Genomic DNA, 25,651 nt, shown 5'->3' on the forward strand with positions numbered 1-25,651 from the left:
AACTCTCCTTGCTTTGGATGTAACTGCTGGAATCTGTTTTACCGTAACCACCACTTCTTCATTTTATTGACGGAGAAGCAAAAAGCAGGCTCTTTAGTTATGCAACCCCCTCCCCCCAAATCAATACAACTCATGTCGTGCTTGATTGTTTGGCGTTTCCTAATGGAGCACTTTTTTTTTTTTTGATGAAAATAAAAATTTTATAACTAAGAAAGAAACAAAGTATCTAAAGAGTCTTGCCCATACAAAAAGTGGCGATGACAAGTAACAGCTTTCCTTGCAAAGGAAGTCATCCAGAAGACTACTCCTTTCCCTTGCAGAGCCTTCAACCTGAACCATATTGTTCTTGTTCATATGAAACCAATTCTTTTAATTGGCATGACCAAACCATCTTACAAAGTTTCCCCCCGTCTTCCACCTCCTCGTTATCAACACCACCCCCCCCCCCCCCCTAAGAGTGCACTCATTTTGGTCTTATCCTTCAGTGTCGCAGATCTTGCCAGTCTTCCATTTCTGTTGTGGAGTTTCACTTGCCATTGGGAGGAGTAATGGAGGTAGTTGCCGTGATGGCAATCTAATTTATCAACTTGAGCAAACATGGTCACCAGCTTCAAACTTGACCTTTTGGATTCTCAGGATCCAAATTGAGCCCAACAATGCAAGCAAAAGAAGCTGACGGACACCATCTAAAAGAGCAATTTATTTAAACTTGATTCTACAGTATCATGTTTTTCTTTGGGAAGGCAGCACCGCCACAGCCTGCTTAACATTTTTGGCACTCATTTTGTGCATATGAATGCCCTAGAGTCTTCCATCCACCTGTAAAAATTCAGCCCAATCAAAGTTTCCCCAGTAGTAATTTCTGTTTTGGCATTGTTCCACCTGTAAAAAGTTTGCCTTTTTTCACCTTTTCCTCTTTTTTTTTTTTTTTTTGGAGGGGGGGGGGGGGTGGGAGTAGGGAAACAATAACTATAGTTTTCTTTATTTTCTTCACCTCTTCACATTTTCTGTTTTTTTTTTTTTTTTTCTTTTCTTATATCTTCTAAAGTGACAATGTGAAAAACCAAAAAAAAAAAAAAAAAAAACAAACTAGTCCTCCATTAATCATTACTACCATAAATATGGCATTTCATTAACTCCTAAGAGCGTCAATGACAAGAATAAAATGGCTAGTAGTAACTTCCATGATGGCGTGTTGGTAAAAATACTTTGCTAAACAAAGTAACTTGAGTTATTTTTCGGTAAGCCCATAACTTATGAGTTATTAATCAAAATAGCCAGACAATAAAGTAATGAAGCACATCTTAATAGCTATTATTGCTTTTATGGGATGCCAGAAGCAAGATACCAATCAATCAACAAAAAAAAAAAACTTCCTATAAGCTATAACCCTAACCATCAGAATTTTTCATTAAGAAATGAATGCATTTTTCCTAAAAATACTTAGCATTAGTATCTTTACCAAAATCCCTTGCAACAGAAAAATCAGACCCCTACTGAGGATTCATTCAATTTTTTTAGGAGCCTGTGGTTGATGAGCATTCCACTGCAGCAACATCCATATTATTGATGTTCCTGATTATACAAAGTCTTGTTAGTCCATAAAAAAAAATATCAACTCGCTCAGAAAATTCAATCAGACAAGTCTTCAGTAAAAAAATTGGGTCAAAACAGTGAGTACTTTTCAGCAAGTTCAATGCTCATGCAACTTTGCAACCAAGAAGATGGATTATGACATGAAACAGTGACATTGAAGATTGAACAGTAATGGGGCCACAATAGAATGCTGCTTCTTACTCCAGGCGGGCTGCTGTCTAACCAGAAATCACAAGACAATCATCATAACATTAAGCGTGTTTTTGGGACAGTTTATACAGGTACTCCAGCTTCCAATGAGGGCTTCTTAGTTGATGCATATAATTAGGGGATATGAAGAGAAAAAATAAAGCGTTTGCCTGTTTTGGAGGATTAAAGATAAGTTCAACTTGCCAGCTGGTTATTTAAGTACAGTTCTAATGCTTTGAGATTTCCATTACATGGTAGGCTTGTCGCATTTTGATAAAGCCAAATCCCGCAAGCAGTGCCAAATGCCACTAATAATCACTGAAGAGGCTTCTGGAGCTTTAGCAACATGACCCTTTGGCCCTTTGTTTCTTTCTCCTTTTTGAACTGAGTTTCCACTCTTCTCTTTCGTGTTTTCTTCTTTACGTTTTCCTTAGATACGTTTCGGTTCCCGAGCTAGGTAGCTGTCCCTTTCGCTCCTAGGTTCTAGGACGGGGTGTTATTAGGACCCACCTTTCCCAATCTTTGCCCTTTCACTTACCTTTTGCCTTGATGCCTTTTCTCTCTTTCTTCCTCTTATTCTCCGTTTTTCTCTTGCCTTTTCATATTCTTTCTCTTGGAAGTCTATCTGCTTCACTTTCCTAGTCCGTCTCTTGTTCGCACTTTGTCTGTGAAGTTGCTCTCACGACGGGCTCTGGCTTCTGGTTTTTTCTTCTCTCCATGTCGCAGGTTCGAGGGTTCCACCACCGCTCTTCCTCTGGGCATTCCTCCCGTGGTCTGGCTTCTTCTAGCTTGGGGATTGGACGATCTGATGCATCTCTTCGTCCACCCTCTGCTGTTTGGAGATATAGCACTGATGCTTCTAATGCTGAGGGGCCTGCTTCTCTTGGCTGTAAGACACTGTTCTCGTCGAGGATTCTTTATGGTAATTCCCTGGGGTACCCCAGCCCTTCTAAGGATTCTCTCTGTTCCAAACTGGTGGAGCTCTGGGCACCTTTGGGGGCCGTGTATTTATGTTGTTATGAGAAGGGAGGTTTTATGGTGGAATTCAGTTCTGGTGAAGAACGTGACAAGGTTCTTGCTCTTGCTCCTTGGTGGTGTGGCAAAACTATGATTAATCTGGTGAAACATGCCCTTGATGATGATTTGTATGCGTATGAAAAGGGTTCTTTCCCTATTTGGGCCCAAATCAGTCCGGTTCCTGCTGCGGCTTTCTTCTATGAATCCATTAAACAAGTTGTATCTTGTATTGGACGCGTTCTTGACATAAATCTCTTCTCTGAGGAGGCGGGCTTGCCGATGATTGTGGCCAAGGTTAAAGTCCTGTTCCGCCTTAAACAGCCAGTCTGTTTGTTCTCTACAGTTAGAAATTCCAATGGTGATTCTCTGCCTGTCTCAATTGAATATGAAGCTTTTAAAATCTGTTTCCGTTGCGGACGGCTGTTCCATGTTGATGATTATTGCTCGTACGAAAGATCCTCTCTACCAAGAAGAACCCCCCCCCCCCCGGGGTTTATTTGAAGGTGCTTTAACTCATCCTATTCGGATTAATGCGGCCTTTCTGCTTCCGTCTTCTACTATGGATGTCACTATGCTGGAACCGGAACCAACTTCCTCTGATGAACTTGGCCCTCTTCCTATTGATAATTTGATCACTATGGATTGTGATGCCCTGGAAGTGGAGGTCTCGGCTCCTTTGGACCCTGGCTCTTCGAACTCCGCACCCGCTTATGCCCTCTGAAGCTCCCTTTGTTATGTCTGGAAAAGTTTTGTCTGTTGATATTGGCCCTGAAGAAGCTGCTCCTTTCAAGCCTCATAGTCCTCAATCAAGCGAAGAATCTTTCATCTCGTCTCTGTTTGTGGATCTCCAACCTCTTCCCTCCCTTGGTGATTATTTGCTGAGAATGTGTTGGCTGAATCTCTAACCTTTGATCCTCCGGTGGAAACTCGCTTGGCGCCCTCACCCTTGGAAGGTTCGACTTCGATTGCAGTTTTTCGTCCATCTCCTGAGGTTCCTGCTGGAGGAGGAGCGGTTTTCATGGGTTCTGCTTCGTGGTCCCCTGTGAGTAAGAAGAGCAAATTGGTCACGACTGAAATTCCACCATCTCTTGCCTCAGAATTCTGTAGCTTTAGTACTCTCTTGGAGTCTTCCCTCGCCACCTCATCTGACCCTACCTCCTTGCTGGCCCTTGTCAAAGATTGGGTTGATGTTATGTCTTCTGGGTCCAACCAAGATCTTAATGTTGACACTCTTGGGAACACCCCCCCAATCCCAGAACCTGGTGAAGTGCTCGGGGCAGAATTACCTAGTTCGGCAACGTTCCTATACTCTTTCTCTGAGTTTTTTAATTTTTTCGCAGTGTTCTTTATTATCCTTCTCAGTCTGTCTCTTTGCTTGTTTGATCTTAATCGACGTGCTTTGTTACGCTCCTTTGTTCCTCGCCGGCGTTTTTAAGCAAGGTGATTTAGGTTTTCTTTCTTTTTCTTTTTCTTCTACTTTATTTTTTTCTGTTATCATGCTGATCCTGTCCTGGAATATTAGGGGCATTAACAATGCCTTTTGTCTCATATACGGAAAGTTAATCCTGATTCTATCTTTCTCTGTGAAACAAAGTGTCAAAATCACCCGTTGCTTAAGTTGCCAGGTATTTCTGAGAACTTCACTCGTTTATTGTATGCTAACAGTAATAAGGATTTTAAAGGAAAAGGGGGTTTATGCATCTTTGCCAAAGTGGGTGTGCAAATTTTGGATATTGTTCCTTTCCCTCTGTTCTTTGCTATTTAAACCTTGGATCTGAATGTGGGTGCTTTCTGGCTTATTTGCATTTATGCCCCCCCCCCCCCCCTCAATCAAATTCTCATTTGCTCTTTTGAAAGGAATTCTTTTCGTTCCTAAGCACTATCTCAGGACCCATCTGTATCATCGGTGATTTTAATGAAGTTCTTTCGCATTTGGACAAGTTGGGGGGTGCCCCTTTTCGTCCTCTCTCTTCTGCTTCCCTTCTTTTGGACAACCTTAATAATTCTTCCTTGGAAGAAATTCTTCTCTCAGGATCCCGGTTCACTTGGACCAATCAGCAGAAACCACCTAAACTTATTAAGGAATGCCTTGATAGGGCTTTCTGTTCCCCTTCTTGGTTTCAATCTTTTCCTCTTACTGCCCTCTCAAAACTTTCATCTATTTGCTCAGACCATAACCCTTTAATTCTTGACACTTCCCCTAAAAGACATCATTAAAAGAAAATTTTTCATTTTCAACTGATTTGGACCTTTCACCCTGATTTCCCTGATCTCTGTAATAACTTCTGGGCTTCTGGCTCAAAGACCCTTGAAAAAACTATGCCCTTAGAATAGTTTGGAGAATTCAGTGACTTAGTTAGCAGCCATCCGACTGTGGAATAGATTAATAAACCAACCCCTCAAAAGAAGAGAGGAATGAAGAAGGGAAAAAGAAAAGGAGTAGAACGTGACTCATTCCCAGATCATATACCAAAGAAACTAAATAGACTTAGTAAGCTAATTTCAACAGAAAAGTTCATAGATAGTTTTCAATGCTTGTGTAAATTTGGAAAACTAAATAGACTTAACAATTTCATTCATATAGTACGTGAAAAATTATGAATTACGTTGAACCCATAACCAGGGCTTCTATATGCAAAGTGGAGTAGAAAAGGACTCATTCCCAGATCATAGACAAAGGAAAATAAAATCACAAACACAAATGTTCCTTTTAGGTGGAAATGAAAGGGGAAAAAAAAAGGTACTATTTATCCCTAAATAAAGGCCATAAAAAAGCCAGAAGAATTTGACTGCCAAGCCATATTCCTATTTGAAGCATTGCCGAATTACACCCTGAATAGGATAAAAAAGAACAGGTACATAGGCAGGGGCCTGAAGGTGACTCAGGCATTGTCATAGGTTGGATATGGAGGCAATCTGATTGAATTTTGCACTTCTCACATCTAATTAGACACGTCTACAACCTTCCCTCATAAGAAAATACCTCATTCAAGTGGAAACCGAGAACAAGAAATGATGTAGCCGAAGATATAGCAAACCAGGGAGTATTTTGTCCTGGAATTTGTAATGAGGGGAGCATTTCTTAGTATTCTGTCCCAAATTTTATATTAAGGAGAGAATTTCTTTGTGAAGTTGTAGTCTGTTCTCCGAGCTCTCCTTTTACTTTCTCTTTCCTTGTTCAGGGCGGAGCAGTGGTTCTTCTCTTTATTGTGGCTCCTTTCATTATACTCTCTTTTCTAGTCTAGTATAATCATTATTTCTTAAAAAAACTATAATAATAAAAACAGGGAAAACATCCTATGGTTTTCCAATACAACAACCATTCAAATTCCCAAATCCAAACTGTTTTTTTTTTTTATAACTTTGATCTCCATATGCCAAAAAAAAATGATAGAGAAACCTACTGCCCAAAAAACTATTCATAATCAACCCCAGAATCTTAAAACTAACTCCATCCTTTCTAAGATTGAATCTCCTATGTCCTCTTTCCTCTGGAAAGCCCAGGAAACCTTAATTTCCTTCATCCTATCAGTTGGTTGAAAGTTTGCCTCCCAAAAATGAGGGAGGATTGGGTTTCTGTAGAGGAAAGGAAGCTAACACTCAAGCATCATCAAACTTATCTGGAAAATAGTGTCGAGACACAAAAACATTTGGATTGATTAAGTATACTCAAGATACTTAAAATCAGATTCCAATTAGACTGTCAGTTACCCATTAGATGCATCTTGGGCTTGGAGGAAAATTCTCAAGTAAAGACACCTTGTCAAGGACACCATTTGATCAAGTATTGATGATGGATGTGATACTTATTTGTGAATTGATAATTGGCATCCAAATATTCTCCTCATTTCCAGATACGGTGATCGAATCAGGAATTGATGCTGGTTTAGGTAGGTTGGCCAAGGTTTCCTCTATTATCCAAGATGAAATTTGGTATCCAGGGCCTATTACTTCCAATAAATTAATTGAATTTTGGTCTAATATTCCTTCCACACTGGTAAGGCCAAGAGGGAGTGGTGAGTTAATCTTATGGCTTGCAAATTCTTCAAAGAAAGTCACCTCTGCAACTGCCTTGAATTTGATAATATCAAAATCCCAGAAAGTCCCTTGGCATAGGATTGTCTGGTTTAGTACAAACATTCCTAGGCATAGTTTTACTGCTTGGCGGGTTTTGACTCAGTCTCTTCCTACCCAGGTTTTCCTTCTCAAGAGAAACTTACTTAATTGTTGTCTCTATTGGAACTCTCAAGCAAATGTAGACCATCTATTCTTTTCTTGTCCTTTTTCTAGATCTATCCGGAAAGGGATCCTTAGAAAGTGTTGGCCTCGTCAAAGAACTATCTTTCCCTTTCAGGAGAGAATGGAGATGGATTTCAATTAATTTCAGTGGTAAGTCAATTTATGATAATATTGGTAAGCTTTTCTTTTGTGCTGTGATTCACCATATTTGGTGGGAAAGAAATAAAAGAAGATGGACCTCCTCGTCACGTACTATAGAACAGATCTAAGAAACCAGTTTTTAGATCAGAAATAAACTTCTACCCATTCATTCTGTGAGCCTAAACACATTGAGAAATAGGCATCTTGCAAATAATTGGGACCTCCCTCTTATTTCTCCCCCATCCCCGGCTTTTTGATGTATCATCTTTAATAATGTTTCTGCCCCATCCCAGGATTTTGATGTATCATCCTTCGGTTAATGTTTATCCCCTCCCCTGGTTTTTGATCTATCAATTTAGTTGTTTGTTGTTTTCATAGGGGTCCCCCCATTGTCTTGCCTTCAGGCTTCGCTCTTGTTCCTTTTTTTCCCTCTTAATTAATTTTCCATTCACCCAAAAAAAAAAAAAAAAAAACCTCTAAACTAGACTCCCATATGTTTTATCATCGACCCACTGTGAATCTCCAAATTACAACAAAACAAAGCCCATTCCAAGAATTTCCAAAGAACTAAAAAAAACAATTGAAAAATTAAAGATGCTACCAACTAATTAATAAAACTTGCACTAAACTATCTTTGCTCTTCTTTATTGGATGGAGCCAAAGGGTCCCTTTTGGGCAATTGGTCAAGGCCTCAGTTGTGCAGATGCACATACTAAGTCATCTTAGAGGATTCTCCTACATGAATAACCCAAGGTTGAAAAGAAGTCATTCTTGACGCTATACACTCAATTTCAAGCTCTTTCTTCAAATTTATAATATCAGCAAAGTAATTAGCAGTTATCAATTAGATGACTTCCGTTTTCCACATTAAATGTTTCTCGTTGACCATAAAAAATAATGAATATTTCACACTGTAATGGTCTACTAAGAAGCATGTCGGACATTCCAATAAACAATATATAGCGAAACAAAGTGTAAATGAACTTGAGCAGTTATAGCCACAGTTCACAAACCTTCTAACTAAATGCCTGTAGAAAAAAAATCGTTTCATATAGTGTAGTGTTGGAATATGTACTCCAGAATACCGTGGGGGTATTCTGGTCCTTTTGGGGTAGTTTTTATGCTATTAAATGTAAGTCGGCTATGTGGGTTTTAGTCCCACATCGCCTATTTTAGTCTCTTGTAACTTTCCCCTCTATTATAAATAGAGGGGCTTACCTATCAATTAATATAAGCAATTATTCTCTCATTCTCTCTTTTCTAGCCCAAGATTCTGCCAACATGGTATCAGAGCAGGCAGGGGTCACGGTATCGAGTCCCCCTGGGAGCGGACAGGTGTTAAAAAATTATTTATCCACCCATGTCTCCCTTTGGATAGTCCGCCGTGTTAGAGCTCCTGTATGATATACATATTGTTTCCTCCCTTTCCTACAAGGTCGGCCTTTTAGAGGAAGCGGTTTCTACATGGTATCAGAGCTAGTCTGATCTAGGTTAGAAAAAGAGAATGAAAACCCTAATCCATCTCTTCAATCGACTTCTAACTTCTTCTTCCTTTCTCGGCTTCTCCTTCTTCTATTCTTCTTCTCAACCTTGCAAAGGGGCAGCACTAATGAGGTAAACACAGCATATCAATGATTTAGTTGCTGCCCCACTCCCTTTCTACCTTTTTTTAATTAAAAAAATTCTGTTCGAAATCTGCTGGAGCCATACCTGCGATATTGGAGCTGTCCAGAATTTTTGGAGATCTGATTTCTACCTAATGAAGACTGATCCTCCATTGTTGGAGCCCCCTATGTAGCCTTTTCCAGCACTCTTTTACCCTATTCCATAGTCTTCCTTCCCTTTCTTTCTCTCTCCATCTTTTATTAACTTTTCCAGCCTCCATACCCAAATCGATCTCAACTTGTCAGGGTTTTTTTCAAAACCCTGACTCCAATCGATTTTGGGGCTTCACTTTTCAGATGCAGCTGATTTTTTAGGGGTGATTCCCTACTACTACAAGCCTTAATCGACCTAAGTTTGGACACTTTCTGATGGCTGGATTTGTTTTTACAGCAAAACCTTCTCAACCTGCTATTTTTGGGTCCTGTTAAAACCCTGACTCAAATCGACATTAGGGTTACAGGTTTCAGTTTTTGCTGATTTTTGGAGGGATGATTACTCCAGCTACAAGGACCACTCAACCTCAATCTTAGCCTCTTTCCAAGTGTTTGAAGACCCCTAACCCCAATCGATCCTCCTTTTCAGGGTTTTACAAAACCCTGACACATCGATTTTAGGGTTAGGGTTGATTGCTGCTGTTGGAGTTTTTTGGAGGTGTTTCTACCATCAAGATGGGCATTCTACTTCAACTATTCATGGCTTGAAGAAGTTATATTACACAAGATAGCTGCTGCCCTATTTTTCCTGCAATTTTTTGTGTTTCTCCCACTTGAAGATCAAGTCTCAATCACCAAGGAGATTGGTTATTCGAACTGGAGATCCATTCCCACAGTTGTGGTCAGCATCTATTACCAGAAGACATCACCTATGACAAGTCATCATCACTTTTGTTGAAACCCCCTTCCCTACAATCGATCTTCACTTTCAGGGTTTTTTTTTCAAAACCCTAACTATAATCGATCTAAGGGTTAGAGCAGTCCACTCTTGCTGATTTTTTTAGGAGTTTTATAACCATCAGAGGAGTATTCAACCCATATTTCAGCAACATTCATCAGTTCTTTTTGGCAAAAATTCAGGTTCATTCTTATGGCTCAGTTTCTCCAATTATCAACCTATTTTTTTACTTGTTCCTATGTGGCCGGCTGCTTCAACTACCTATGGATCTTTCGGGTTCTTTATCTCATATTTGTTGGTTCTATTGAGCTTTACTACATATATTGTTGGTTTTATTGATTGGCTTCTATAAGCATGACTGGTTGACATGTTACTACTGCCTTTATGTGGATTACTGCTGCCCTATTATTGAGACTGAGTATCCTACTATTGGAGATCGAATTTCTTTCATTATTGAAGACTCGTATCTACTACCCTGGAGATCAGCTTATTTGGGATTACAACAATATGTTCCAAGGTTATCGGTTGCAACTACAAACTTATTCAGTTATGTGAAGCTTTTCTGGTTCATATCTGGCTCCCTTTGAGAGCTTGATCCTAGCATTGTTCACAAATTCAGATCTAATCCAAGTTTTTTGTTGAAGCGTCTTACATCAATTGCTGTCCAAATATCTTCGTCAGTTTTATTTAGCATGTGGGAGTTTATAGTTTGGAATTTTGCACACTAGTACTTCCTTGTGTGAAATCGATCAAGTTTTTGCAGAATGGTACCTTCTCCTTCTACAAATTAGACCTGTTTTTTTTATAATTCAGATCTGATCATTGGAGATTGGTGTTTTGGAATTAGTTTGATCGATTGAAAGCAGGTTGTAAATTACTGTGTTGCTTTGTCCATGGTTCATTATCCCACTGCTTCTTTTCACTTCACCACCTCCCAAATCATAGTTTTGGCATATACCCATTACTACCTTGGAAGTTTATGGTATCCTCTAAATTGCCATTTCTTCTCTTTCCGTTACCCTTGGCACCTTTTGGAAAATTCTGGAATATTATGTTTTTGCCCTATCACTTACATCATCTCTGTTATGTTCACGTGTACTACACGTGAGGGGGGGATTATGTACAGTATACTGTAGCCATTGCAGAAAGCAGAACTTGCAGGAATACTTGGTGCAAAAAATAGAAGATCAGAGTTTTCACTATTGCCAATGGGTATCTACTTTGTTATTAGGGTGAGTTTGCCGTAAGGAGGAGATTGGTATTAAAGTATTGAAGATGTTTGGTGATTGCCTGCCGATATGAGGTTCTACAGTTGGGTTGTTATTTTCTACTGCTTGATTCATCTGTTCGCTACCCTAGTTACTTATCTTCAAGATTATCATTCAGAGATTCATCACTGGACAGCAATAGAAGATTGGTGAAAGCTACCTTTTTTGGAAGACATTCCAATCCCGGTTTGCTGATCAAGTTTGCCCAAGTTTTGAAGATCTATTTTTTCAAGTTCTTGAAGGTTTATTTGGGAGCTGCATTCGTCTTGAAGCCGGATTCTGCTACAACTTATTTTTTCCCATTTTGTTCAAGTTGGGCATTAGTACCTTGTATGTGCCAACTTGAGGGGGAGTGTTAGCATTATTATGGAGTTCTTTTTTCTATAGTTCAAGCTGGATTTTCTTTCTTTAATTCTTTGTATTATCCAGGTTGAGGGGGAGTGTTGGAATATGTATTCTGGTCCATTTGGGGTAGTTTTTATGCTATTAAATGTAAGTCGGCTATGTGGGTTTTAGTCCCACATCGCCTATTTTAGTCTCTTGTAACTTTCCCCTCTATTATAAATAGAGGGGCTTACCTATCAATTAATACAAGCAATTATTCTCTCATTCACCCTTTTTTAGCCCACGATTCTGCCAACATGGTATCAGAGCAGGCAGGGGTCACGGTATCGAATCCCCCTGGGAGTAGGCAAGTGTTAAAAAATTATTTATCCACCTGTGTCCCCCTTTGGATAGTCCGCCGTGTTAGAACTCCTGTATGATATACATATTGTTTCCTCTCTTTCCTACAAGGTCGGCCTTTTAGAGGAAGCGGTTTCTACATGTAGACATCTCATTTTTGTCACCCTGAGGGGGCATGCATGGTGAGGATGAATAAATCCCCATGGACGTGGTTTAGGTACTGAAGTAGCCTAGGCTCTCTCGCCCCTGAGACTTCAATTAGAAACATTTTTCTGAACATTTGGTATCAACGATTGAAAATGCCCTTAGCAGGGTTTGCAGGGTCCAAGCCGAGTTGGTCGTTTAATGTTCCATGTTTTATATTGTTGAAGGGAAAAAGAACACTACCTGGTCGCATGGCCAGCATGGCTCCTACGCCTAGACACAGTACTACCCTGCCCACATGGAAAGTACCACCCTACCCCCATGGAAAGACAGAAATCCCGTCCAAATCGATGCTTGCGCGCATGCTCCCATTGCCCGGCGTGCGCATGCAGGTTCTAGAGGCCCAGGTGGCGTTCTCTCGCCCCTTGTTAAATTAATTATTTTTCATCCTAATTTGATGGACCAACCCGGTCCAGGTTCAAATTGGCCCCCAAAAGTGAATAAGGGTTTTCACCATTTGGAGGCGACATGCAATGACATCAGTCGATATCCAATGGAGACCTATCGACAGATACCCATCCAATGTTGACCTGAGTCCATTGGATGTCAACTCCTAGGTTTAATACTACGAGTTCGTAGCATAGGATTGCTAGATGTAAACTCTTGGAGTCCTAACCTCATTCCAATTGCCTTCACCATGTAGTTTGGAGCAAGGAAACCTTGCCAAAGATGAGTAACACTTGATTTGAGTTGTGGAAGGTCTTTTAGACTTCTTTTTTTTTTTTTTATCATTGATGTTATATTGGCTATATCTCACTCAAAATCCAACGGTTTCGAGGGAGGTTGGTTGCTAATTGTAGTGGAGATGCTCAAGGAGAGTCTCAAGCTACAAAATAAGGGTTTTACCCACGTCTTACGGGCCTTTGGCTCTGTGTTTTTGAGTGCTAGAAAGAGTTCTCTAAGTTTTCAACAGTACTTTCGGCAGGCAGTGTTCTTGTTTAACTTTTAATACATCTAACATGGTCGAAATCTCTACTCTTCCCCTGCTCTCAATCTCACCCTTCTTCACAATAACCAAATTGAGAACTGAGAGGTCTTGGGTGACAATGCACTTATGCACCCACAAACAGACTTCCTCCTTTGCTCTCCATTACGCCTTCCATACCCACGGGAGCATGGCATCCCTCTGTGAAGCAAAAGACAGACACAGTCTGGAGTAAGAACTCCCTACTTCATTGGAAATCATGTTTGTCACATCCTCCCATGATTTTGAAAACATAACCCTTGAACTCCTCGCCCAAGGCATCCCCAATGACTTCATGTGAGATCCTCTTGTCGAAAAATGCCCGAAGTTTCTGGTCATCGTCAATTTCGAACTTTTCTGGCAATCAGTAGTTGGATTTGTAATATCAAACTTCACCTCGTTGGAATCTTGCTTACGGGGTGTGCAACAGAAGAGACAAGAAGAAGAGGAGAGAAATTCTCCTGCAACCCCGCCCCACCTCCCTACAATCCCATCCCTCGACCTAAAACCGAGAGGTCTCCCCCACCACCCTCATCTATTCTTCCTCCCCACCCCCACTCTGTCCCGCACCCCTACCCATTCCTTTCTCTCCTGCTCCTCAACCGCACAATCCCGCCGCCTCCTACTACCATGTTCCACCCCCACCCCCTCTGCAACCCCCGCCCCTGCACCTACCCTCCGTCCCAACAGACTGTCGCCTTACCCTTCTTCGATTCAAACCAAACCACATTGTAGCGCCACCCCCTGGTTCCCTATCCTTTCTAATGTAAGACTAGAACCAAAATAGGTCTAGTCCCAGGCAGGATCAAATAGAAAACCTCCAGTGAACAAAAAAGAGAACAGTGGGATCTCAAATTGGTAATCCCAAGAGAAAAGAGAACAATGGGAACTTAAGTGAGGGAACAATAACCTGCTGAAGTAGCAAATGGGTTGAATACTTTTCTTGACAATGGATTGAATACTCTTCTTGAAAGTAGGATGAATCCCAAATAGAAGACACGATCAGAACAAAGATCGAACAGCCTTAGGGTTTTGAAACCCTAGTTTCCCTTGAATCGATGGTATAGTTGTCTCTGCTGGTTTGGTGGATGAAGGTGGGTCTTGATAGTAATGCTGTGATGATGTAATTCCAGATTTGAATGAGAACAATCTGCAACAGAAAAAAATCCCAGCAACTTGAATAAACCTTGAGATCGATTGGACAGCCTTAGTGCTTGGAATCAAGAACCAATGGAAGGGGATGGGGGAAGGGAATGGGCATCTCACCCTAGGTCTCTCACCTATCCTATCTTAGGATTTTCACAAAGGCTCAAACCAATATTTCATTAATCAAATTCGTGTACAATGCTGACTTCCCTTGCAAACTTATATGGAAGACTCAAAAATAGACTTAGATACTAAAAAGGAAAGGCCTAACTCAGTCCTTAACTAATAAGGTATCCTAAATTGAATAGGAAAGTGAAATAATAAACAAAACAAACTCAAAATAGGACTCTAACTAAACTAATGAAGTAAATTTCGTTTTCCTACTTTCTACCCATATTTTAGGCTCATTAAATTGGCCAATTACAAAGTAAACACATGGAATCAAAGGCCCAATACGGCAATACTCTCTCTCTCTCTCTCCCCACCCATCCTCTCCCTGCTCTCTTTCCCCATTCACTTCTATCACTCGAGAAGACAAAAAGGGTATGAAGGGATTATAAAAAAATAAGGAACTTCAAACAAACATTATTGAAACGTGAGGTACCTCAAACATCATGTTTATGAATGTAAGGTACCCCAAAAGATACAATTCCAAATGTTGGTTACCTACGTGCAATTTCTCCAAACGTTGTGTACACTAAGTGTCATTTGCCCTAAAACAATCGTTATCAATATATCCAAGCCTGCCACCATGTCCTGCCAACATCCCTTTCTTTCTGTCCAAGCTTCACAAAAAGACAAAATAGGAGTCAAAACTTGGAATCGGTAGAGAGGGAAACAAGGTTTCTGGAAGCTCCAAAGCTTGGCCGATTGGGACCAGATCTGGGCCAGCATTAATGCTGGTTCTGGTTCTTTCTCCTGTGGTAGTGAAGCCCATACATGGGTTCATCTACATCAAGGAATGCTTCAGTTGATGACGAAAAAAATGATAAAAAGATATGGATCAAAAGATCGAAAGACATGGTCAGAGAGAAAGAAATGGCCTTAGATAATAAATAAAATTTTAGATAGACTTCGTGTATCCTATCTCAAATCTAGGAGAATACTCAGATAATAATCCATCACTTTATGAATCTCATCTGTTTCCACACAGCACCTCAGGTTCACAAACCAACAGCCATAACCATCATGTGGCTCTGTATCAATATTATTGTTCATAGACCCATTTTAATTGAACTTCATCATTATTAATATATGGGGAAAAGAAGCTGTGCTTCAAGAAAGAGAGGAAAAAAAATTCCATGTAAGAAAAGATATTAGGGATAATTGACACATAAAGATCTCAAAATTATATAAATTAATATTATGAAATTAACAGCTGCAAAGATGGCAACGGTGGAATCAGTCAGGAGACAACCAAAGGCAAAGATTAATGACGTAAGTTAAGAAAGCATGTTCTTTAGATGTTAAATGCACAATAATCTGCTACATCTTCAAGTATTAATGATCGCAGACATCAAATGAAGTGTCATCCAGATACCTATGTGAGAGAATAGCTGTACTCAACAATGTAATTGAAGCACAACAATCTACGCAAGAGAAATAGTACTGATAATCATCTCAATTTTGATTATTAGGAAAAACAATACCTGCAAAGATGCCAACAGTTGCCAGATTTGTAATGACCATCGTGTGGTACACTAGGTATTCAGTCAAGAAATGACCAAAGGCATAAATGAATGACAGGAAGGTGGCTAGATATAGGGGCTTGTTTTCAAGGTTATATGCACAAAGAAAGCAAAGAGTGCATGTCAGAAAGGTCCAGACTCCGAATGTCCTTCCATGAACTTCGGTCACTACATAACAGCAATACTTTCCATCAGAAATAAATGTCACAGAAAAATCATAACACAAGGTGTACATAAGAGTTGTACCAATAGAATCTAAATTATATTAAATTAGAAAAGCTTGAAAATAAAAAGTTAATGTTGAGAAGTACTGTTCACGTGAACAGTGATTTGGTTGATATGTGTATCTTCTATTTTCCTAGTCCTAGTTGGAGTCCTAGTTTCTAATTATGTCAAGTCCTAATTCTACTGTGAGTTGTTAGTCTTAGTTTCAGTTTGAGTTGTTAGTTCTAGTTCTTTTGCTATTGTAACTTGGAATCCTATCACGATTAGGAATTCCTAATCTGATTAGGAGTTCCCCTTTCTATTTGTAATTTCCACTCTATTAAAAATAGAGGGGCTTTCCTATCAATGAAAACAACAAGTTATTATTCTCTCATTCTCTCTTTTTTCTCTTCTCTCAAGTTATAGGTTACAGGTCCTAGGTTTTCTACATGGTATCAAAGCTATAACCAGTTGCCGTTTTGAGAGTCGTCTTAGGTTTCCGGTTGAAGAAGGAAACCCTAGTTCAAAGAAGGAAAACTAGGGTTTCGCATGCGATTCAATGAAGGTTTTTTATGAAAAATTATACTTGTGATTGTGAAAAAGTTGTTCTGCTGATTTGATGATCGAAGATTTATATGGTCTTCTATCTATTACTGATTCAATATTTGGGTATCGGTTTGCTGCTACTGCTGAAGATCATATTTGAACTAGGTTTTCTCGTTTCTATCGAAGGCTACACGAACAATGTCGAATTGAACAGAGATGTTGATGTTGAATCTGCAGCTAAGGGTTTCTCCACCTCGATTCCCCCTTTGATTAGTGCCTATCTTTCCTTGATTTCCACTGTGGGTTCTGGTTTCTGAAAGGAAGAAGACTTGACGTTAGTTCTGGTTTTCTTTCTTGTTTCTGATTACAAGAAAGTAGTAGCTGTTGGTTTGCTACATGCGCCTCTGATTTGCACTTGTTATACTACCATGATTTGCTGATCGATTGAACTGCTTTGCTGTCTCGCCTTCATTCTCCATCAAGTATTTGCTTGTTCATCAATATCTCGGCTGTGCTAGCTGATCGATGCTGCGTTGTCTCAACTGGTATCGATTGTTGCTGCTATCTCTGCTGCCGATTGTTGATTGTTGTCCGCTATAAGAAGAGAGCCTACTCCCGCAAGAGTCGTGGTTTCACAGCCTTGTTGGTAACGCTGCCTCTGTTTTGTGAGGAAGTAGACTTCTTCTTCATCGTGACTTCCCTCTTTTGCTAGTCATGGTATTTATCTTTAAACTGTTTTTAATATTGTTTCTCCAAACTACCCTTCCACTTAAAGTTCATCTACGGTATCTCCTTTAGTCATATCTTTATCTACTTTATGTGTTTCCGTATATACCCCTTCCTTTGTGGCTAAGTCTCCTTTGTCATTATTTTATAATTCATTCCAGATTTACCCTTTTGCCTTAGCTTGTGCTAAAATTGAATTTCACCATAATTACGACTGTAACATTTTTTTGCCTTAGCTTGTGCCATTCCCCTATTTATTTACCCAAGAGCCTCTTGAAAATTTTGATTATTTACCAAATTGCCACTCTCCATAACCATTATTTTACTTATTGCAATCCATTGCTTTTTGATTACCAAAAAATCCTTGCAATATTCTGGTTATTTACGGCACTGCCATTACCTGTTTAATACATTCTCCTATTTGACTACCCAATCGACCCTTGAAAATTCTGGTTTATTACCAGTTTACCCCTTGGCTTGGATTGTATTTAAAAGTGGATTTCCACCAAATTACAGTCATGCCATCCTTTTTTTTTCCAACACCGTTCCCTTTCAATAATTCTAATTCCCTTCATATCCCAAAACATACCTTTGGCATTTACCCATAACACCTTTGGAAACTTCTGGTAAATTACAATTTTGTCATTCCTTCCTTTTTAATTACCCATAGCACTTTTAGAAAATTCTGGAATATTATGTTTTTGCCCTATCTTTTACATTATCTCTGTTATGTCCACGTGTACTACACGTGAGGGGGGGATTTTGTACAGTACACCTGCAGACATTGTAGAAGCAGAACTTGCAGGAACACTTGATGCAAAGCATAGACGATCAGAGTTTTCACCATTGCCAATGGGTATCTACTTTGTTATTGGGTTGAGTCTGCCGTAAGGGGGAGATTGAAGTATTGAAATATTGAAGATATTTGGTTGTTGCCTATTTGAGGACTTTCGATTGGGTTGATACAGTTTTTTTCCGCTGCCTGATTCATTTTGTTTTCGCTACTTGCTGCTCTAGTTATTTCACTTCAAGATTCTACGTCACTATGACAATCTGAGATTCATCACTGGATAGCTATTGAAGATCGTTGAAAGCTGCCTATTTTGGAAGACATTCCAGTCCCGGTTTGCTGATCATGTCTGTCCAAGTTTTGAAGATCTATTTTTTCAAGTTCTTGAAGGTTTATTTGGGAGCTACATTCATATGTCAAGCTGGATTCTACTACAACTAAGTTTTTTTCATTTTGTTCAAGTTGGGCATTAGTACCTTGTATGCGCGAACTTGAGGGGGAGTGTTAGCATTATTAGGAGTTCTTTTTTCTTTAGTTCAAGCTGGATCTTCTTTCTTTACTTATTTGTATAATCAAGCTTGAGGGGGAGTGTTGAGAAGTACTGTTCACGTGACACTGTTTACGTGAACAGTGATTTGGTTGATATGTGTATCTTCTATTTTCCTAGTCCTAGTTGGAGTCCTAGTTTCTAATTATGTCAAGTCCTAATTCTACTGTGAGTTGTTAGTCTTAGTTTCAGTTAGAGTTGTTAGTTCTAGTTCTTTTCCTATTGTAACTTGGAATCCTATCATGATTAAGAATTCCTAATCTGATTAGGAGTTCCCCTTTTTATTTGTAATTTCCCCTCTATTATAAATAGAGGGGCTTTCCTATCAATGAAAACAACAAGTTATTATTCTCTCATTCTCTCTTTTTTCTCTTCTCTCAAGTTACTGGTTACAGGTCCTAGGTTTTCTACAGTTAAACTATTTCCTAACAAGAGAACATATTCTGCAGAAGACAAATTAGCTTGAAGAGATAAAAAAAAGAATCTAAAACAAGCATGGCTCCATATGCAATCAGTATGGGAGAAACAATGCTCAGGTGGTTGATGAAAGAAAAGAGTATCCACGAGCAATTGAGATTCCCCTGTTCCCGCGAAGAGTAGGAACAAGGTAACTGGGACCATAAGAACACACATTCTGCAAAAGATAAATTGGCCTAAAGAGAGAAAATGAATCTTAAACAATCATGATTTCGGTATGCAAACAGAATTGCATAATACTAATGCTTAAAAACAACACTGAATTGTGGAAACTTGAATTAAATGCAATAAGATGCAATTAACCAAACAGCTGTAAAAAGATAGAGATCTCCTGAGGAGATATTTTGCTAGGAGCAAATTCTGGCCAAACTCTGAATATGGCTTCGTCGTTTTAACAAAAGGAATAGAAGAACAAGATAATGGAAATAATCAAAACATAAATAGATCTTAAGCAACTAAGAAAGCAGAAAGTAAAGTAATCAGACTAGTATTGTCAAGTACAACTAAGGATTGCAGATTAATAGCTGCGCTGTAATGCAGAAACAACTTCATCACAAGTTCATCATCAGTAAAATGAGGATAAGATAAGGAATGAAGTCAATTTACGATTTCATTAAGTGAAGGCATTTCCAATTATAGTCACCCATGTACCAAATGCCCCACAACTCAACATTCTTCTGAAGCAACAAAATTCTACACCCTGAATCCCAAAGTTTACACCTCCCGCCCCAAAGTTCAAATGAATGAAGTTAAATAACTAAATAGTTTTCACTACCAAATAAAATTATAGAATCACAATGAGGTCTTATTGAATCCAATTGGGACCTAAATCATGCATTTTAGGATTCATATTGATTCTCCCAAACAAATCGAAAAATTATAAATAAATCACTGATTATCCATATAATTTAATGCATACCCAATAATTGAAAACCATATAAACGAAGATGTGGAAACTCATACTCATACATCTATACCAATATTTTTTTTTTGGATGAATGAAAAATATATTAAAGAAACACAGAGAATCTTTTCCCCCAAAAAAATAAAAGGGGAAAGAACACGGAAGAATACAAGGAGAGAGCTCCACAACAAAACAACAAACTAACTTACAGCCTAATAAAGCTGAAGGGAGACCACCCAAAGAGGAACAAAGGACCTAATCAAACCCAAATAACCAATCACCTGTATATAAAGTTGACCTTCTTCCCATTAGGATTATAGGGAGGAATGGGAGGAATCACCCAATTTTTGCTTTGATTCTTAGAAGCTAAGGAAAGACTCTCAATCCAAAAAGGCACCATTAGATCCAAATACTCCCCTACCATTGATGTCAAAAGCACTATCATCCACAGTAAGTGGAGTGGTCACCACGTCCCCATTTGGATTATCAATTAGCACATCATGTGCCAACTCGAACTGAGAATGCAGATGAGTCAGCGAAGCTTGCAAAGGACCTCCCAACAGGGCGGCCATCTCTACATCCATCAATTCGACTTCTAAGACAATTTGAATATTACTGTCTCTCTCTCTCTCCAGAGGGTTCAGCAGAATACAGGGAGCAATCTCTATCATTATTCTCTCTCATGCTACTTAAAGCGTTGGACGCTTGATGGTGTGATAGAACATGAGTCAGGGGCTGCACTCGAATAGGAGTCTCAATAGGGCCCAGCTGTCTAACCTCCTCAAAAGACTCCAAAATAGCAAAGCTATTTGAAGTCAGCAACGACTGGCCTGAAGGAGCTAGCATGTCACTTGTCATGGACCCATCATGAGGAAGGAAAGCTTCAAAATTAATCCTTCCAAACTATCTGCTAACTAACGGAAGGGAGGGCTGATGCAAACTATGGGAACTGTGTGTCTTCCTCACAACCGGCGACAAGGAAGGACAAAGCCGTTGCAAAGCATTCTAGCAAACGAGAGGTGGAAGGGAGACCTGATGCAAACTATGGGAACTGTGCGTCTTCCTCACAACCGGCGTCGAGGAAGGACAAGGCCATTGCAAAGCATTCTAGTCGACGAGAGGTGGAGACTGTGTTCTTTGAGACTGGGACTGAGGAAGATCAACTTCATGGGTAGAGGCCGCCGTATTGGAGCTCTGGTTAGATGGATCTAGGCTAGCACTTCTCCCAGCACTAACCCCACGTTTTGCTTCCCAACGCTTCAGGAAACCTCGCTTAGCAGGAGCATGGGGGGCTTCAGATTTGCAAGCACCGTGATGTAGATCACAAGTCCATATGTACCCGCAGGAACAAGCCCCAAAACCAGCCTAGCAAGGTTGTGGGATTCGACTATTGTGAGAGGCAACCTGGTTTGATGATGTGGCAAGTTTTTGTTGGTTCGATGGAGCATCTTCAAAGGCAGCCCCAGCCCAGAGAGACGCATGACGAAGATAAGAGACCAAGACAAAAATTTAAAAAAAGAAGTTACTGTTAACATGAACAGTACTGTTTAAGTGAACAGCGATTTGGGGGCACATATGGACATCTTTGTTCCTATTTTTATTTAGCTATGTTAGTTTACCTTATTTCTATTTTCCAGTTGGGTTGTAACAAGAGATTAAATAGTTTCTAAATTCAGTTTTAGCAAGTTAGTACTAGTTTCTAATTTCAGATTTAAAAAGTAGGCTTAGCTTTTATTTAGAAGTCTCTATTTTCTTAAGTTTCTATTTCAGTCTTTTGTTTCCTTTGAGTTAGATTTAGTTTCTATTTTCGTTTGGTTTCTATTTTTGAGACTTTCTATTTTGTGAAGCTTAGGCCAAGCTATAAATAGGCTCAATCAGTTGTACTTGAATTAAGGCTTGATTAATGGAATTAATATTGCTTGCTTGCAAGTGTTTGGTCTGAGAAGACTTGTGTTCAACAGTTGAGATAGCTGTGTGGCGTAGGTTTTGGAGTTTCTGGAAGAACATCTGGGCAGTGGAACAAATTTTCCACATAATCTGGACTTCATTCTCTCCCACGTTCCAATTGTATTCAACAGCTGAGATAGCCTTCACCTTCCTATCCCTATCCCTCCATCTATCTATATCCCCTTCTTCTTCTTATCCTTTTTTTTTTTATGTTCTTCTTTCATATGTAAACAGAAAAAAAAAAAAAATTTAAAATAAGGCAATAAAAGTTTCAGTTATTCAATTTGTTTATCCTTATTGTGTTGATCCTGGTTGCAATCGATCTCCCGCTGGTTTCCCTGGTTTGAGGTCGACTCTTGCATTACACCAGAGAAGTGACCGAAGGTATGGCAGCTACTACAAGCAGGGGGCTTCCATTCGTAACAAACACTTTGATAGAATGAGAAGCCTTCATCATCCTTAACCAGAACAGAATCCGGTAACTTCATATCCGCCGATATTTCAACACAAACCCTCACAAAAGCTAGCCAGTCTTGGGATTTCGTTCTACTGTCCGAGCAAATCGGCACTCCAAAGACTGAACCAATAGCACTTAGACCATGTTCCACCCGAAGATGGAATGGCAAACCCGGAAGGCTTATCCAAATTGGAAGAGTGGATAGGTTGATTTTTTTAAGCTGTATGTTCCTAGCCCCCTGCCAAAGAACAATGGGTTTTCTAGTCACCATCCAAGGTCCCTCCTCTAGAACCTTGAGTTTATCGGCTTCTTCCGAAAACTTAAAAACAAACAACCCATTCTCAAGAACAAAGGAATCTATCTCCCCCAAGGGTTCCACAACCATAACAGCACCTCCCTCGCAAGGTGGAACAGAGATCTACTTCCTATGAAGTGCCCCACAAGAGTATTCTTCCATTTTTCTAATCAAAGGCTCCAGCTCCACATTACCGATTTTTGCAACCTTGAAACCACCTGCACTGGCCAAAGGGATACAATGGAGGTTCAGCCCAGCACTACCTTTACCTTGCCCTGCTCCAAACAAAGAACTCCAAGTAAAACCAGCAGAAGGCTCAGCTCCAGGCCCCTGCACCTGCTTCAGAGAAGCAGTGGGGTTGATCTCTCTCGCAGGGATTCGCATACCCTCTTCAGAGCCTCGCACCCCATCAAGATGGTCAAACTCAGACAAAGCATGAATAGGGGCACCACGTACCTCCTGCACACAACACACTGGACTTCCATTCCTCGCAAGAAGAGGGAAAACAGCAACATCAGAGAGTGATTCAACAATTAAGGACACACACACCCCCTCTCGCACTCGGATCCCCCACTTCTATACCAATATTACTACATGATTCACATAATATTCTTATCATCACCATACAAAAATTCCATAAATGAGTAAGAGTACCAACCACACCCTTTTAACTAAAGAGCAACATTTTGTGCAACTTATAAGCTATTCTTATGGCTACTAGAGAAGCTCAAAGATACAAAAAATTGTTGTGAGGAAGAAAAGTTCCATATCTTAAATTCTTGCTAGGGAAGTTAAATCAGCAAAAAGGGTGTCCAAAACCCTTAAATGTATCAGAAGAGTAAAGAAGAGAATTACAAAAACAAAAAAGAGAAAAATAGACCAAAAAGGTCTTCATGAGTAGCCCAGTTGAAACAATTTCCTCAGGAATGATCTGGAAGAATTGAAAGAATCAACCAAGTCAGTCTGATTCTGCGACCCAATGACTGAATGGATACCGGTTCTACCAAATCTTCTCAGAATGCAACTCACTAGGAGTCTGATTCAGACATTGACACTTAAGATTTTAGCAACAGAAGATTGATCAGTTTAAAAAGGTAAAACATAAGAGAGAGAGAGAGAGAGAAAGAGAATTCACTTGTGGTGTTGGAGAAGACAGCGAGTCGGAGAGCCCATATATCAAAGAATCCAAACCAAACTGAAGCCAGTCGAAGGAAACCAACAAACATCAACCACCACCCCAACGCCCTCATATTTTGTCAAAATCTTTTCCCTGTCAAGGAAATCAAACAATTTACATCATTATCAGCCAAGAATTAACCGATGGCAATTTTTATAAATTTGATGGGATAGGTGTAACAATTAATGGGTATAGAACTATAGATTAGGGGTAATTTTATCTTAAAATTTGAGAAAGTACCTTCCTTTCACAAACCCACTCATGCAATTAACCATCAACCTCATACCATATATGTTGTGCTTTCATGACATGCATCACATAACAATATAGCCCACACAAACAATCAATGTGCATTGGTATGGGTTCTACCCACAAGTCAAGGTCATATGATATATTCCACAATTACCACCACAAACACTTGATTTCTTGAGTTGTTCTGTAAGCATTGGTTCTATGTTCCTACATGGTGCATGAATTTGGCTTGGGACATAAGGTTCACCCTTAGGTATATTTTGGTGTTACTTCGTCTCATGATGCCTTTGCATATAGTGTGCAAGCGGTTGGGCGGTACATCCTCTTTTATATACCCAAAGTTACGAGACTAAGGGTCGCGGTTTCACCATGAGTGAACTGCGTGTCTTCATACTAGGCTCATGATTAGATCATGTGCCTAAATGATGGTCTTTGAGGTGCATATGTGTGATTTATGATGCAATGATAATGCATGATTAACATAAACAAGCAAACATGATAAAATAGAACATCGAGTCAAAAGAGTGTTTCTATAAAATAAAAAGGAAAAAGAAAGTTGTTTAGTGTAAGACTAAATCTAGGTCAGAAATAGTCCCAAGTAAACCCACAATAGACAATAAATAAACTTAGGTGTAAGGGCTTGAATCAACACAAGTTTAGAATAAAAGGGTGGTGCTGGAATTCAAGTTTCAGCCAATAAAATAGGCCAATATCAGGGTCGAACTCAAGTAGGGACCAGTAAAAAATACTCCCAAAGTTTGGGTCAATTTGGATGACTAGAAACAGCCAAACAGAAAATTCACAGAATTAGAAGGTAAGAGAACTTAGCTGTGGAATCCAAATCAACCAACAGAATAGGATCAAAATCAGGTCGAGTGGAGTTTGTATGGGGGAGAAGCTCTGCAGAAAACTTCACTCAATTCTGATGGAGGGATTGAAAGATCTGAAGGTTGCACCAAAATAGAAGGTTAAGCCCACAGGCCAAACCAGCCAGCAGCAGGGCCTCAGGTTGGGGTCGAGTGTTGGTCTCCTTGACAGGAGTGAAATGATAAAGAAAACATACTCAAAATAGGACTCTAACTACACTAATGTAGAAAATCCTGTTTTCCTACTTTCTACCCATATTTTAGGCTGATTAAATTGGCCAATTACAAAGTAAACCCATGGGATCAAAGTCCCAATACATATATAACCCAACCCAAAGCTTATTTTCAATAAAATAAACTCCTTTAGGTGACTTATCTAAATCAAAACGGGAGGATCTGCAGTAAAACCTTGCAGAATAAATCAAGAACAAGCTTGGAACTTTCGTTTCTATTAGTCTCCCATGACCTTGAACCTAACAAACTAAAATCCCTCCCCTGAAGAGATTTCGGTGAACTTCCCTACAAGGAACTGAATCATCCTTGGTAGGGTTTGACCAGATAAATGGGCTTAGAATTGGCCTAAACTTTATAACTTGGTGTTTTTTATCACCCTAGTGCCAAAAGATGGAATAAAAACTGCACGTTTTACTCATTATTTTATGTAAATTACTTTTAAGTGGGCCCAACTCCCGAAAGTATTTTTCAAAAATATTTTCGGCGAAACCAATACCCGATTCTATTTCTATTGAATAGTACTGACAGAAATTTAAA

The 25,651-nt window shown here is 39.6% G+C and overlaps 1 protein-coding gene and 1 long non-coding RNA gene across 3 annotated transcripts; one reads left to right on the forward strand and one right to left on the reverse strand.

The window, feature by feature from the left end:
• Positions 1–1,389: 1,389 nt before the first annotated feature.
• On the reverse strand, positions 1,390–23,880 carry LOC122651767 (ergosterol biosynthetic protein 28). Of its 2 annotated transcripts, none has more exons than XM_043845298.1 (3): positions 23,721–23,880; positions 15,654–15,860; positions 1,390–1,575 (listed from the first exon to the last, which is right to left on the reverse strand). In XM_043845298.1, the coding sequence occupies exons 1-3, from the start codon at positions 23,833–23,835 to the stop codon at positions 1,505–1,507; spliced, it is 393 nt and encodes a 130-aa protein (XP_043701233.1). In that variant the 5' UTR covers positions 23,836–23,880; the 3' UTR covers positions 1,390–1,504. The 2 variants fall into 2 exon arrangements, with proteins under 2 accessions (XP_043701233.1, XP_043701232.1); XM_043845297.1 differs by lacking the exon at positions 23,721–23,880 and adding an exon at positions 18,931–19,138.
• LOC122651770 lies at positions 15,855–19,668 on the forward strand. Its single transcript, XR_006331506.1, has 3 exons — positions 15,855–15,985; positions 18,919–19,469; positions 19,507–19,668. It is a non-coding gene; the product is annotated as an uncharacterized LOC122651770 (long non-coding RNA).
• Positions 23,881–25,651: the final 1,771 nt, after the last annotated feature.

This window comes from Telopea speciosissima, chromosome 2 (genome assembly GCF_018873765.1).
Source record: "Telopea speciosissima isolate NSW1024214 ecotype Mountain lineage chromosome 2, Tspe_v1, whole genome shotgun sequence".
NCBI lineage: Eukaryota > Viridiplantae > Streptophyta > Magnoliopsida > Proteales > Proteaceae > Telopea > Telopea speciosissima.